The following is a 15,419-nucleotide window of genomic DNA, read 5'->3' on the forward strand; positions in this document are numbered from 1 at the left end:
CTAACATGAGAAAAGCCTGGGCAATGACTTCAGAAGCAATTGGGAGTGACCTAAAGCTCATGAAAGGACTCTTTGCTTCAATGGTAGCCTTAGGAGTTACATCCAGACCCTATGGAGATCCTGGAATGACCTCTCCAGTCTGCAGAGAGATTGGCCTTTTCAGTTACCGCAAGGGAGTCCTAATTTACAAATGCTTCAGAAACACTGGATTCTTTAACTGTCCTTCTTGAAATACGCTCAAGAAATAAGTGTGCACACACATTGCCTATCCCTCTTCTCTATTCACTCAATGTTTTTGGTGTAGGAAGTGTAAATCTTCTGTTTACATCTATAAACAAGATAAGGTATAAATTGCTGCAATACAAACTTCCTTGCTCTGGCCCTCCCCTGACCTCAGCTATAAATGACAAGGAGGCTCCTTTCTCACAGTTGCAGGAGACTCCAGCCCCTAGGACAAAGTTTCAGCCAGCAAATGTGTTTGCAAAACCTTCTGTGTGAATTTTTCCAACTGCTGTGCTATTCATACACTGCCAGGGGGCTTGTAGCTGTGGCATGACTCTGCTGTACCCACACTTACATGGTGTCCAGACACCTCTGGCTGCAGGGTGAGGCTGGTTGCATTTGAATGTGTTTCCTACATGCCCTTTTGCCAAAGGGCTCGGATAGAGAAGTGCAGACTTGTACCACCTTTCAGACTGACGGACAGGGAACATCCTTATCTCTGTATCACAGGCTCATGCCTCCTCCTGGAAGCTCTTTGCTGGGTCAAATAAACTGGTTGCAAAATAGCTAGGATTCTGCCAAGTAAATATAAGTATAATTAGATTAAAAAGCTACTCATCCATTGTCTTACTTGTATAGATTTCAATGGATGCAGAAAGAAAAAGATCTGTTGATAAGACAAGAGCTGGTTTCTGTGAGCAGGAACCTGACTCCTTGGAGAGCTGGACAGATGACATGTGGTCTGAAGGAAGGACATAAGGAGAGGGCTAGGGCGTGAGAAAATCTTAGGACATGAGGCAGAAAAGCGAAATGGACTTCTGTCTTCGGCAGCAGTGATGATAGCTCCATGCACTGAGAGATGTCGCAGCCCTTTTTGATAAAAACTCACAGCCATTGGCGACCCTTGTCCAGCTGCACATGAATGCCATTGAGACTGTGATGGTTTTTTTTTCAATCAGAATTTGTTAATATGGGATTTCTACAGCCATGTCTGTTCTGGGTGCTCAGTGGAAGCTAAGCTACCACACTTGGTATCAACATCAGACTGTAGGGCAGTGCAAGGTCAGGCTCTTCAACACCAAGATGGTATTTACAGGAGGGTAAGAGCTGTGACGATGTTTTTATCTCCCCAGGCAGGACTCTGGTCCCTCTCCTCCTAGAGCAGCTCAGCAGAGGGGCACAAGGGCATCACCTCTGGCATGGGTCACACAGTGTCAGATCCTCTGAAGCTGGACTGGTGCTCAGGTGAGGCATTGCTTTAAGTTTACCTTGTTCTTACCTCATCGCTGTTGAATGGTCACCACTGGCATGCCCTGTAGATGGCATGAAATGGCCCTAACAGGGCACAGTTCTGTGTTCAAGCAATGCAGAAGCTCCTCTTTCATTCCTTGTGCTTTGCAGGAAAGTGGCTTGGGGAGAGTTCTTGGTCAGAACTGTTATAAGGCTGCAAAAGCAGCAGAGAGCTAGTGACTGGATCCCTCCTGATGCTCTCAGTAGAAGCATGTCAAATCTTGACAACTGCTGACTCCTGGCCTAGGGGCCTTTCTTCTATTCATAGTGGTGTTCAAAAAAATTTAATGCAGTTAATTAGATACTGCTGCTCTAAACCAGATGGTTTTATATATACATAACCAGAGCTATAAAATTACAGTCTTACTGTTCAGATGGGTTAATCAATTCATAGAATCAAACAGGATAAGCATATGTTTCTTTTAATGAGCCTGGTGCTACACATCTGTTCTGTGAGGGGTGTCCTTCTGTCTCTTGGGGTGTTTGGCTGACCTGTGGGTGCTGGGTGATGCCAGCATGGCTCACAAGCTATGACAGGTCTCCGGCTCTCAGCTGTGGACCAGCATCTCCCTGTCCTGGTGTAGGATGAACACAAACATCTACCTTGTTGGTAGATGAAACAGTTCAAATTTGGACAATTCTCTCCTTTGAATATGGGCTCTGAGTTACAAAGAGCCATGAGCAGGAACCTCCTATGAAAACACTATAGAGAAACAATGCTGCTGCTACGTATGAGTTTTCCCTCTCCCTGTAACAAATGCCACTCTTCGCTAGCCAGCTAGCATGGAGTAATGTATTAACTGAGTGTGATAAGGCAGGGGAACTCTGATACCAACTCCATTTTCAGTCTTGTGTTTGTTCTGCAGTTAGCACAAAGGGGTCTTGGTCCCTTGGTAGGCCCTGTCATGTCAAAACAAAGTCAGTTAAGTCAACAAATCCATTCACGTTACAGTCATTTCCAAGTCATGCTTCCTCCCTTTAAAAATTCTGGGTGGAAATGTTAGGGATATTTAAGCATTAAGCTGATAAAACATGGGGAGAAAAATGTGGAAACAGCTGGCTCACAAACATGAGCCTGATTCCCATCGCCAACATTCAGTAATGTTATATGTATTCTAGTGTATACAGGAAGTAGAGAGGCCTGAAAAATATATGTCTATCCAAATATACTTGCAAATTATCTTCTTAGCAGAGCTGCTGTATCTCCAGGCATACAAGATGAGCTGTCCACATGCACATCACCTCACGTCTGCTGTGAACCTGCAGGCAATGAGGAGCTCCAGGGGGGGTGTCGTTCTTAGGAAGGCTCAAATGGCCCAAATCCTCTAACTATGTCTGAGTAACACTTCTGGCTAGAAAAAAGATTGTGCCCTCAAACTGGGTATGGGGAGCTCTGTTCCTGGTGTCATCAATTTTAGCCCTTGTTATTGTAGGTAATAGTGTTATAATCTGTGCTAAAAGTCTATTGCACCTCAATTTAGAAGTAATGTAGGTGACTGAAAGCAATACTTTTGTTACTGGCAGGTTGCTACCTAATTCTTTCAGCTCTACTGTATATCCCTCCTGGAGTCCTTATGGAAAGCAATCCTACCCTATCCTTCCTTGCAACCAAAAGGCAAAGTAAGGCTTGGTTTAAATGTCTTGGGAATTTTGAGGACTTATCTATGTATTTGTGTGCTTAGACTTAACAAAATTAACTGCTTACTTTTTTTGACTGAAAACGGATAAAATGAAATCCCTGCTTGTGCAATGAATAATTTATCAGTGAAAGAAAGTGCTGCAGGATACTATTTGGGATGAAAACTGCTTATGTTAGTCTCTATGAGTCAATCTGCTATCTATAAAAGAAGGGATTCCTGTTAGCACTGCTCTCTTCAGGAAAAAAAATGAAGACACAAAAACCCACTTCTTTTAACACTGCCTGCATTTAGAAACAGCCTACATTTTGAGTAATTAAAACTGATGATCCTGACAAACATTTGCTTCCAAAGAAATAGTCTATTGTGAACGTAAACTCTCAAGATCCTTTCAGGCACACCAGCAAAACTGTCTCCTAAAAATTCTTCCCAAGCCATCTGGTGCCTTATCTTTGTAGCCAAGGCATACAATAACTTTGAAAGAAGATTGCTGTGAGCAGGCTTTAGTCTCAGGACTATGGATTCCCTTGGAAGTACTGCAGCCAACTCTGAGCCTGTCAGCCAGGCAGCTCTGGCTGTGTCGAATATTCCACTTTTTTCTATCATGGCCCAAAATGTCCAGCTGTGTTTTTTGGGGGAGATCTCTTCCTTATGTGGTTTGCGAAGGGAGTGAAGGAGTTACAGGGAGAAGCTGGAGTCGCGGTGTATTTCCAAATAGGGATTTACACTCCATTAATTCTCTCTACAGCGGCTCAGGCTGAGTGGCATGACATGAATGTGGTTATGAAGGCTGCAGCCAATTCACATCATTTGTGTAGCTCTCCCCGCACCTGCAAGGGGAACGTAGAGCTTCCAGGCTTCTTCCTACACAGATTTTGCCATCAAAAATGGTATTTAGTGAGAAAGAAGGTAGGAAGCCATGGAACAGAGATGGCTGCTGGAAACAGCTGGCAAGGGGAGGACAACTGTTTCAGGTCTGCAGATCATCCAGAGTTTGTTCTCCCTTGTTTGCGTTTAGCTACTTCTGAGCCCATTCCTTAACATCTCACCTAAACCCCATCATTTCAGAAACACTGAATTCCTACCATTAAGTGCCTTATTTTGGTTGCACAGGCAGAGCTTGACAGTGAAGTTAGGTAACAAAGCCAAGGCTGCAGGCACCTGACAGCAAAGCAGCGATGCAGGTACAAACCTGGTGTGAGAGATCCTGCATTAGCTGTGCCCAACTGCTCGGGTCGGCCAAGAGCCACCAAGAGAAAGAGGCAGGTTGTTGCAGAGCACATGGCTGAAAACGGAGCATGCTCAGCACTCGCTGAGCAAACACAACGTAGTTGGGAAGAGACCAAATCCTATGTGTTATGCTGACTCTCCACCACCTCAGCATCCCTAGTATGTTCCTTATCAACGCTGCTTTCAGAGGAAATGAGGAAACTGGGTGTAGGAGCACATGTAGGAGGAGAGAGATCTCCTTTCTCAGGACATCTTGCACTCAGCAAGTCAGGAACTTGTGGGAAGCACCATCGCATTTCAGCACTTTATCTCTTGCTCCTTTAGCACCTAGGGGAGCAATCCCACTCACTGCTCTGGTCTGGAGCACATTCTGGCTGCAGTAGTGATGTGATGCCAGCAGTTGTACCAAGCAATGGAACTATCATTAAATTACTGTCTCCCTCCTTGTGCCAGTCTGTGTGGGCAACCCTCAGTGACCCGGGCAATGGTTTTAAAATGCTCTTTTTTTTGGTGATGCACCTTAGGGGGTAGCACAGCCATTTTTCCAAGTTAGAGAGAGAGATTTTTTTTCAAGTTGTTGCACCTTGGTAATGAAATCCTGGGTGGTATGTATGCTTGTCAATTGGATATTAATGAGCAGGGACCTCAAAAGATCATCCAGTCCAATCCCCCTGCTGGAGCAGGAACGCCTAGGAGAGGTCGCACAGGAATGTGTCCAGGCGGGCTTTGAATGTCTCCAGGGAAGGAGACTCCACAACCTCCCTGGGCAGCCTGTTCCAGTGCTCTGTTACCCTCACTGAGAAGAAGTTCTTTCTCAAATTTAAGTGGAACCTCTTGTGTTCCAGCTTGATCCCATTACCCCTTGTCCTATCATTGTTTGCCACTGAGAAGAGCCTGGCTCCATCCTCGTGGCACTCACCCTTTATATATTTATAAACATTAATAAGGTCACCCCTCAGTCTCCTCTTCTCCAAACTAAAGAGCCCCAGCTCCCTCAGCCTTTCTTCATAAGGGAGATGCTCCACTCCCTTAATCATCTTGGTTGCCCTACGCTGGACCCTCTCCAGCAGTTCCCTGTCCTTCTTGAACTGAGGGGCTCAGAACTGGACACAATATTCCAGATGGGGTCTCGCCAGGGCGGAGTAGAGGGGAAGGAGGACCTCTCTCGATCTACTGACCACCCCCCTTGTAATACACCCGAGGATGCCATTGACCTTCCTTGGCCGCAAGGGCCCAGTGCTGGCTCATGGTCATCCTGCTGTCCACCAGGACCCCCAGGTCCCTTTCCCCTACACTGCTCTCTAATATGTAATTTCCCAACCTATACTGGAACCTGGGGTTGTTCCTGCCCAGACTGTGATGCTGTAAAATAGCTCCTGGAAATGACGTGGAAGCACCCATTTTACACTTCTCCAAGTCAGTGGAAGTCTTGTTGATGAATTTTGACAGAAACTAGATTAGGCCTAAAGCATCCACATTTTTTAGCCAGTGACTTTTTTTATGATTTTATGACTGGTGCGGACTTCCTACTTACAAATACAGCATTGTAAATGCTTCCCTCAGGGAGATGTCTTTGCTTTTAGCTGGCTACCTTGTGACACCCCTAAGGAAATCAAAGATTTTAGGGAAAAAGAACTCAGTATCTGTAAAGCTGTTTAGCTTTTTTCTTTTTCTAATAGATATTTGTATTTTATTATCTCTGGAGACAATTTACTATTTGGGGCAAGAATGAAAGCAATGCTCCTAAAAGAGTTTTACAGTTTAATGATCTCTGCACTGAAATATTACATTGTACACTTATGCTGCATGCAGGCTTGAGTGGGAGGGTGGAACTGATCACAGGGTCAGAGCTCCACGACTCTTTGTCCTTTGCCAAACCGACCATCACAGTCTCCTCTTCATAAGGTGATGGTGATACCTTTAAGAGTTGTTATGATAATTAGCTTATATGAATAAAAGTACATGGCTTGAGGGGCAAAGCTTTTTGTACCTGCAGAACTTACAACATTCCCAGGTTGCTTTGTGATGTGGGATTACAGAACATCTGCTCTGTTTAGTCCTCCTAGTATTACTGTTAACATTTTGGCAAAGGCACCTGGAACAGAGCATAGATGATATGTTCGTAATATCAAAAGTGAAAAGGAGTGTATTCAATTCCTGTTTGATTTATAGCATGTCAAACACAAAAGATAAACCAATATAATGTTTAACTTGATGGCTTAATTTGCACAAAAATGGGAAGACCCAGAATTTAGTGTTTGTCATCTGCTTTAGGGACCTGCCCCGCATTGCTACCTGTAGTAAAAAGCATAGGGGATGGGATCTATAAATGCTTGCCAGGCCAAGGGAACTGCCAGGCTGCAGTGAGACCAAGAAGCTGGGCTGCTCTGAGCATGCATTTCCCACAAGGAAGATAAGAGAAGTAAGCAAAAGGCTCGGTGCGCAAACAGTCTGCGGCAATGCTGGGAGCAGGGGAGGGGCGAGCTGGAACCAGCAGTTTTAAGTGAGAAGCCTCAAGGGATACTCACGTCCATCCATTCTGACCTGAAGCTGAAAATCCCACACATTTGCAGCATCTACGTGGGCTTTGCTCTTCTTCCCACCCAGTCCCTAGTTCCTATTCGTGTATCTGTTTTCCAGGGTCAAAGTTGTTTGTAAGGCAAACTGAGAGCCAGTTTCCTCGCACGTGAGTGGAGTGATACAAGAACCTTGTTTGCTTGTCCCCCTTCACCTTCTGTTCCCAAATGGTGGTTCTGCACCCAGGCAAGGAGGAAGGAATGATGTCTGCAAGGACAGGGCTACCCTTGAATTTCCACTGCACCAACCTTGCACCTCTGTGCAGTGGGATGGGTCCCACAGGACACAGCTCCTGCTGCAATGCACTGGCTGGGAAGATGTTTGAGTTAACACAGTGTCACCTGGGACCAGGCTGGAGGACATTCAGGTCTTATTTGCCTGGTGACCTTGTATGAGTCGCTTTCACGTGCACATCTCAGCATTCAGGGGATCGGTACAGGACCAAGAATTGAATTCTGCTCTGCAGCATCCAGGCACATAATTTCACATCTCCCTCTGCCACTCACCCTAAAATGGGGACCAGGATACGAACCTGCAGAGGACAAGCTATGCTAGCAGTGACAAAAGTGCTGTGCTGGTATTGCTGTGAATGGCAGGTACCACTTCCCAGATGTCAGTGGGCCAGAGGAGCAGACTCAAAACAACCAAGTGATTCAGATCTCGATGGCAGCAGCATGCTGCACGGGGCATGGCTCGGAGTAAGAACAGAGAGCCCCACAGAGGAAGCAGGAGCTTAAATGGCTACTGCAAATTAGTTAAACTGTATATTTAAATCCTTTTAACCAGGATCAAAAAGAGTTGCCTTGGCACATTTAACAAGCTTGACAACTAAGTACACCAACAACCTGCAAGTCTCATCCCCTCCAAACAACTGGGAAAGGCTTAAAACAACAAGCCAGCCTTGACACAATTGTTGAAAATATTCCTTGGAAGAGAAGTGTTTATAAGAGCAGAACAGCTTCCTAAACTGAGTGGTATCCCTGTGACCAGCATAGGCAGACGAGCAATAGACAAACCCAGCCAGCTAGTGGTTGGCTGTTTGAAGGGAATGAAATCTTTCACTTTCTGCCCACACAGATTAGACACGAGGCGAAAATGTTTACTGTCTTGGGTTATCTTGTGGCATTGAAGAGCAACCATCAAAGGGAAACAGTCTGCCCTCTGGGAAATCATTGGGCAAGTGAGTGGATGCAGCAGATAAAGGAAGATGACGCTGACCCAGAGAGGCCAAGTGGAAAAGAACAAAGATGAGTGACTGGGGCTTGCCCTCACCTATGAGGAAAAGGAAATGGTAATGAGGGTGAAAAGCAGTGCAAAAAATGCAGGAAATCTGGGCTCCTTGAGTGCATTCTTGAAGCAGCATTGCACTGCCTTAAATTACCCACAGAAGTTTTGCTGTTGTGATCAAGTTCTCGTTTCATAGTTTATAGAAGCAGCATTTGCAGCTCAACTTTTGCCATATTTACGTAGGCAATATTCCCAGTGTTTTAAAGGGATTTTTCCATGGGTAGGTATGGGCTTTCAGAGGTTACTGTTGACAGGGTTAGGACTTGGAGTCTGCACAATTACCATACCGTAAGTATTAGCAGATCATTCCTAATAGGAAAGTTATTTGAATTTAAGATTGTAGCTTAGTTCCTCTAAACTCTGCATCATCTATTTACTTACACTAGAGCTTTCCTTCTGCACTTTCTAATCTCCAGCTGTAAAGATTTAGAATGCTGCACAACGTACAACTCTGACGTGTATGAATGGAAATGGCATTGTAAGTAGGTAGTGCCATGCCCCTAGAACAAGTTTAGTGCTGTTGAAAAGCCAGCATTTTGTCCTGGGAGCACATCAGTCCACTCCCAACTCTTCCTCGTAACTGAAACCTAATTAGTTCCTCTTTGGGTCAGCTCCCCTCTTCTGAAGGACTGGAGGGGTTTTGTTTCTTGCCTACCCTCATGTCTGTCTGTGCTAAGATTTCGGACCAGTGAACGATCCTGTGAGGATGCTCAAGACAACCTCGCTCCACTCAGCTCAGTGCCAAAAATGAAAAGGATCCAGCCCACTCAAGTCACAGGTACTTGCTGGCATTTCTCAGGCTGTGCCAGCTCCTGAGTATCTTCAACCACCCAGAGCCAAATTAACTGGCTACCAGATAGAAAACTAAGGAGAAAAAAAAACACCTACCAAAACTTTGTTTATTTCTTGTGTCAGTGAGCTGAACAGGAGCAAGGCAGCTCCCACCAGCACTGGACCCGGCACAAGAGGACGCTGAGGCTGGGAGTGGTGTGATGCAGGACACTTGTGAAACAAGGACAGCAGTGGCTGCCCGGGGGCACTCTACAATCCAGACAGAACAGCAACAGACCTGTTTCCCAATAGCATCCTGATCTGAAGATGAGGAGATGAGCGAAGGTTGCTCCCCTCTCCCCCAGGATGTCGGCAGGACAAGCTCCACGTAAGCCTCCTTCCCTCCCCTCTGACTCAGCTCTAATGCTATGCTCAGCTTTTCACACTCTCCTTCCTCAGGCAACTCTGTTCACTTTTCTCCACTCCCCCTTTGCTGACCAGCAGCTCGATATCACTCAACACACCCAACTGCTAGCAGTGGATTGCACCGGCACTCCCAGGACATGTGTCTGCACCCACCTAAGCTTGGGATATGGCTTCTCCTTCCCTGCCACAACATCTGGGGCCCTATCCCAAGCTCAGTCACCCCATATACCTCTCCCTGTGAAATCTGAAAGCTTTGGGGCATGTGTGGGAGATTTGGGAAGGCACTGGAGGACCGTCATGGGTTTGGTAATGTACAGGGTGCTCCCATTATCTTGGCAGAGCTACACTGCAGCTCAGGGAGCAGATATTACTCCTGCTATGAGTTCAGTTATTTATTTGATGACAAGATAAAGCCCAAAGAATTGGAGCAAGGAAACATGTCTGGAGGGAAGGCTGGGTTGCTGTGCGATGATGTTCCAAGATTCCCCTTTTTGTTCATCCAGCAGCTGAAGGATCTCAGTGGCTTTTCCGACTCAACCAGGACACAATTCAGAATAGGACGAGTGGAGATGCCATGCGCTTTCGTGATGAGCCAGGAAGGGCCTTGCAAGCCAGGGGTTTGTGTGGCAGCCCCAGCAGGCTTTGCAGATTGAAGTTCTTTTAGAATAGTTTGGTCTTTCTCCCCTTCTGTGGATTTCCTCCTTCATGCATGTGCATGAGCAAGCAATTAGGTGCTAGGATAGGAAGATGTTACTGTACAAGCCCTTTAGAGCATTACAAGAAAATCTGGTCCAGGTTTGCTCATAGACAGGTGAGTGCACAGAGATACAAGCATGTTTGGTTATTGGGAAGAGCTGCTCCTGGCAGTAGATGACGCCTTCCACAACAGGCATGTCACCACCTTCCATCCCATGATGGAAGGAAGGAAACGCCTCTGCTCCCCAGAACTGGGGGACCATCAGGCAGCCATGGCTCTGCTCATGCCAGCCCTGAGGATGGACACAGTGAGAAGAACCAACACGGTTGCCAGCGCTGACTGCACGCGAGGCAACTCGAATCTGGAAGCAGCCTAGCTTTGCCAAACCCCTGAAGCCAATATGGGTGAGTTATCTTATTGCAAGCATCTGATGCTTAAATTAAACATCGTTTATGAGTGTGGGCACAATGCCATGCTGGGAGGCTGTGCTGCTAGGTCTTGCCCTAAAGATGTATTGACGTGGGTCTTCACCAACGTGGAGATTCCTGCACCATGCTCAGCTTTGCAAAGCTGCTGCTGAGGACCTGCCCAGCAGCCCTGGCCAGCCAGCTGCAGTGTTAAAGACAAATGGCTTTGCAGGTGATCCTTTGCTTACTTGACTTTTATATTCCTTGTACAAAATTAATAATTTACTGCTAATGGTTGAGGTTCCTAGGGCTTCAGAAGTTAGTTTAAAAGAGCTGGGCAGTGCTATTTTGCCCAGTAGTGGATTCTGAATTGATTTTTTTTTTTTTTTTTAAGATTTCCCTTTCTGCAGTGAATACTGACATTTCTGTTCTTTGTACAAAAATTGAGTGAAGAAAGTACAGAACTTTGACATTTTCTACAGAAGTGGAAATTCAAACTTCCACCTATTTTCTTTCACCTTGCCTTACAGGCTTTAAATTTTATTGCATCTTTCCTCATTTTGGAGAAAAAAAAAAAAAAGTCTTGGTTTGAGGAAAGGTAGAAGACAATACTTAATTACATTTAGCTGTAAAGGATGTCTTAATTTTGTATAGAAAACTTCCAAATTGTAAAGCCAAACAAAACAAACTCAGATAAGGAAAGAATGCTTCTTTTCCTTCAGGCTACCTGAAGACTGCGCATCATAACTATAACTTGGTTTAAGCAGCTCCTGTCTGAGAAATGGAGATGCAAGCAACTGCTGTCAGGAGGAGTATTCGATGGCTGGTACACTTCTTCGAGCTATTTAAACAAAAAAAAAAAAAAAACACAATTATGTAAAAAGACTCGGCTCTGTCACTCAGTGAGAGGAAAGGGACTCTTCCTCACCGGACCTGGCAGATCAGGCACTTTCCAGTGCTGCTGTGCCTGGGACACTTCGCGTTTTTAAACCCACGTTGTGAAGCAGCCGGCGGGGAGCAGCTGCAGCCACCCGGGCCGGGGGTCCAGGCTCCCCCCCGTCCAGCTACAGTGAGGGCTTCTCTTGGCGAAAACCTGCGATTCCGGCGTTCCTCGGGAATGAAAGAAAGTGACATGTTGGAAGAGGAGGGGGGGGCGAGAGGAGGAAGGGCTGTCCCTGCTCCTGCAGGGCGGGATCTTTTCTCCTGCTTGATCTATGGATCCCGCCCCCTTAAATTGGCTCCCGGGAGCGCCCCGTCCACCAGCCCGACCTGGGGGGGAGAGCGGAAAGCGAGGGAGAGCAGGCGGGCGGGCGGCCGGCTGCCCCGTCCCGGCCCGTCGGTCCCTGCCCGTCGCCCCCGCGCACCATGCGCGGCCCCCGGCGCCCCTCGCCCCGCCGGCCCGCCCGCCCCTAACGCCGCCCGGCTCCAGCGCCTTCCCCCAGCTGCTCACCGAGGGGGCGGGGAGGGGGAGAAAGGGGGCAAAAAAAAAAAAGGGGGGAGGAAGAAGGAGCAAAAGAGCCCGAGGAGAGCAGGGGAAGGCTGCGCTCCTCCGAGGACAGCGCGCAGCACCATGCAGCTGGCGCCGCTGGCGCTGGCACTCACCACGCTCTTCATCGACGGCTTGAGGACAGGAGCGAGGAGGCAGAAGCTGCACCCCAGGCAAGGTAAGGGTGTGCTCGGGGAGGGCTGGGAGGGCGAACCTTGGGGCTGGTGGGCTGCCTTCCCCCGGGGGCTGGGGGGGCTCGGCCTCCCTGCTCAGGGGCATGTGCTTCTCTTCCCTTGCAGCCAAGCTGCTGGAGAAACTCAGCGAGTACGAGATCGTGACTCCTACCCGGGTGAATGAGTTTGGCGAGCCCTTTCCCACCGATGTCCACTTCAGGCGGCGGCGGCGGAGCACCAGCGCTGGACCTGACGCCTGGACGGCCGCCGCCGCCGCTGCCTCCCCCAAGGCGCACTACAGGCTCTCCGCCTTCGGGCAGCAGTTCCTCTTCAACCTGACGGCTAGCTCGGCCTTCATCGCCCCGCTCTTCACCGTCAGCCTCCTGGGAGAGCCCGCCGCCGAGCAGCGGCGCCTCTACGCCGAGGCGGCCGACGCCGACGTGAAGCACTGCTTCTACCGGGGGCACGTCAACGCCCGCCCGCGGCACACCGCCGTCATCAGCCTCTGCTCCGGGATGGTGAGACCCGCGTCCCGCTCCCAGCTCCGGCCCCACCGGGAGCCCAGCGGCGGCGCGCCGGGGCGGAAGCGGGGAGGAGGAGGAGGAGGAGGAGCAGGGCGAAGGGAGGGTGGGCAGAGGGATGGGGACGGCCCCTTCCCCCCGCCCTCCGGCTGCGGGATAGGGCTGCTCTGGCTCAGCCCGGTCTGGGATTTCTCCCACCCTGCTTTTCTTATTCCGTCAGGTTCTGGCAGCGGGGTGAACCTCTCCTGCTCCGCGGGTTTTGGGGGAAAAACTGCCACCCAGTGGCACCCCGTGGGGGCAGATCAGCGGGCGTAGACCCGGGGCACGGACACCCTCCTGTTCCCGGGGTGCCGATGAGGGCTGCAAAGAGATGACTGGGGGCTCCCCAGCAGCGCTGACCCCAGCGCCGTCCTGCAGCCCGGGCATAGGCTGAGCAGAGAAGAAGGCAGGCTGCCTGTTGGTTCCTCCTGCCATCCTGATGCTCTTCAGTACAGGGGAATATTGGCAAACTGATGAGCAGCGGCTCCCGGCAGAGCTGACCCTTCAGGCTGCCCTGGTGACTTTCTCCACCCCCGTGCCTGTCCCAGTTGCTCCCTTGGGAGGTCTCTGGTGGTTTCTGGTCCAGGAGCTCCCCTGGGTGAAAGTGTTTACCCAGGCTAGTGCACATGTGTGTGGCTGGGGAGGACTTCCATTTACTGGTCATACATCCCAGACTAGGATGACTACAGGATGTTCTTTTGTCTTGGTTATCTCTTATTTACTTGCTAAATCACTACATTCATAATCACATGGAATTAGGAGTGTTGGTGTCTTCTCATAAGCAGGGATTTCACTGGCTGGATACCTTCCTCTGGTCCTTATGTCCGAGTTTAAAGCTTGTCTTGGGGAGAGCTGCTGTATGAAAACCAGTGCAACGTGATGGGGTTGCACTGAGGCCTCCAGCACACTGTAGCATCATCTCCCCCTGGGCCGGGGTGGCTTGGTAAATGTCACTGGCATAGGGACAAGGTCTGGCAGATGTGCCCCTCTCATGTTCCCTTTCTGTGGATTAATGACTTGCTTTCTGTAAGTTCCAGAGGGATGGCTGCAGGGAGCAGTGCAGCTGGGCGTGGATGTGATGGGAGCTGGTGCTCCAGCCCGTGCCTTTGCAGGGGTGGCTGCAGAACTGGGTACTTGTGCAAGTCCCTTGTTAACCACTCATTTTTTTGAGTAGTCCTGCCCCATGGTTTGTCATTACCCAAAGCTGACTGCCTGCCCCTCTCTGGTCTCTCTCAGCTAGGCACGTTCAAATCTGATGATGGCGACTATTTCGTAGAACCATTGCTATCGCTCGAAGAACAGGAGTATGAAGAAGAGCACAATAAACCACACCTAGTCTATCGACACCGGACATCTCCGACCAACTCTTCAGGGGACAGGCAGACTTGCGATACTCCAGGTACTCATTTTGTTACTGCTATTTATTATGTGGCGCTTATGGAAGGGAAGAAATTTGCAGTAAAAAGCCAGTAGGTTTGCGTGGGGTGTCAGTCTGAGGGACCCCTCTAGAAATGGTACCACGTGTGCTAGGACTGGGCTCGCGGTGGTGCTGCTGTCCTGGAGAAACATGGTGTGCCTGTGCTTTCTAGTAATCGGTTATAAGGAAGTTGTGGTCAGGAAAAATATTATGGTTTCCATTTCATTCCTGCTGTAAGGCTGGCAAGAGATCCTTTGAGCTGTCTTACCTTAAAATCCCATGAGCCTTTAAACCTTCTGTCTTCTCCTATGTGTAATTCTTAACTACCCTTACCTGTTTCGTTCTCTGTCTAAAATTCTGTTTCTGTCCTTTAAATGATATCCTTCTGCCTTAGTCTTGCTGTATTCCTGGTCTTCCTTTCCCAAATCTGGTTGTGAGTTGCAACATCTTATTTTTTTCTAGTGAAAATGAGAAGGTCCTAACACCAACCCTGACAGTTCTTCCCTTATTAATCACTTTTTCATGGTTCATTTTCAAAGGCTTTTTTTTCCTCACGGCCCTTCCTCCACCAGCACTATCTTCCTGACCTCCTTGCTCCCTTTTTCTAGTCTTTGCACATATGAAAGAGCACAAGCCTTTTTATCTCCACTTCACGTGCCTTGGTGAGCAATAGCCTTCCTCCTACTGTCCCTATTATCTGCAGTGGCCTCCTGCTGCTCTCTGCTTCGTTGACTTCCTGATTTTCACAACTAATCCTCTCCTTTGGCAGCAAATAACTAAATTCTGTCTGAAGAAGCTTATTCCTTCGGTCTCCTGTTTCACCTGCTGTTTTGCCCTCCTCCTTTGGCCTGCAGCTAGATCTACAGGAACTTTAAAGCCCAACAGAGTAGACCTTGACTGGCTTCCCTTGCGCAGGCTGTGAGCTGCTCATGTGCTGCAAAGCGGGTGGAGTTGCTCAGGGAGTAAAGGTACCACTGGAATAGAAGTGTGGTGCCAAACTTGGGCTGTATTGAGCATATTGGACTCATTTGACACCCATGACTGTGGATTGTGGCCATGCTGTTGAGCTGTTGTCCTGGTCAGCTTGCACTGATCATGCAAAGCCAGAAGATGCTCTGGTGCTCTGTGACTAGCTAGGGCTGATGCACTAGCAACATGTGTTTCTTCTAGAAAACACGCGGATACACGTCCATGTGCAAACATACGTGCTGGGGGACAATGGTACCTCTCACAAGGCTG

At 48.6% G+C, this 15,419-nt stretch overlaps 1 protein-coding gene and 1 long non-coding RNA gene across 6 annotated transcripts in view; one reads left to right on the plus strand and one right to left on the minus strand.

Annotated features, from left to right (window-relative positions):
• Positions 1-6,120: 6,120 nt before the first annotated feature.
• Positions 6,121-12,334, minus strand: LOC136105831 (uncharacterized). Of its 2 annotated transcripts, XR_010652051.2 has the most exons (5): positions 12,147-12,334; positions 11,478-11,654; positions 11,272-11,385; positions 6,383-6,474; positions 6,121-6,297 (listed from the first exon to the last, which is right to left on the minus strand). It is a non-coding gene; the product is annotated as an uncharacterized lncRNA (long non-coding RNA). The 2 variants fall into 2 exon arrangements; XR_011740770.1 differs by lacking the exons at positions 6,121-6,297; positions 6,383-6,474 and having other exon boundaries at positions 9,818-11,385.
• The window catches only part of ADAMTS9 (ADAM metallopeptidase with thrombospondin type 1 motif 9), an 83,203-nt gene continuing 79,566 nt past the window's right edge, over positions 11,783-15,419 (plus strand). For 2 of the 4 annotated variants that reach the window (XR_010652050.2, XM_065845689.2), the window contains exons 1-3: positions 11,785-12,208; positions 12,330-12,721; positions 14,000-14,162. Coding sequence is in view for 2 of the 4 variants with exons in the window: in XM_065845689.2 (XP_065701761.1) it covers positions 12,115-12,208; positions 12,330-12,721; positions 14,000-14,162 (649 nt within the window). In the remaining 2 variants the exon portion in view is untranslated. Of the gene's footprint in view, positions 12,209-12,329; positions 12,722-13,753; positions 13,894-13,999; positions 14,163-15,419 lie in introns of those variants that run through there. The other 2 variants (XM_065845690.2, XM_065845691.2) reach the window with 2 other exon arrangements.

Source organism: Patagioenas fasciata, chromosome 10 (genome assembly GCF_037038585.1).
Source record: "Patagioenas fasciata isolate bPatFas1 chromosome 10, bPatFas1.hap1, whole genome shotgun sequence".
NCBI lineage: Eukaryota > Metazoa > Chordata > Aves > Columbiformes > Columbidae > Patagioenas > Patagioenas fasciata.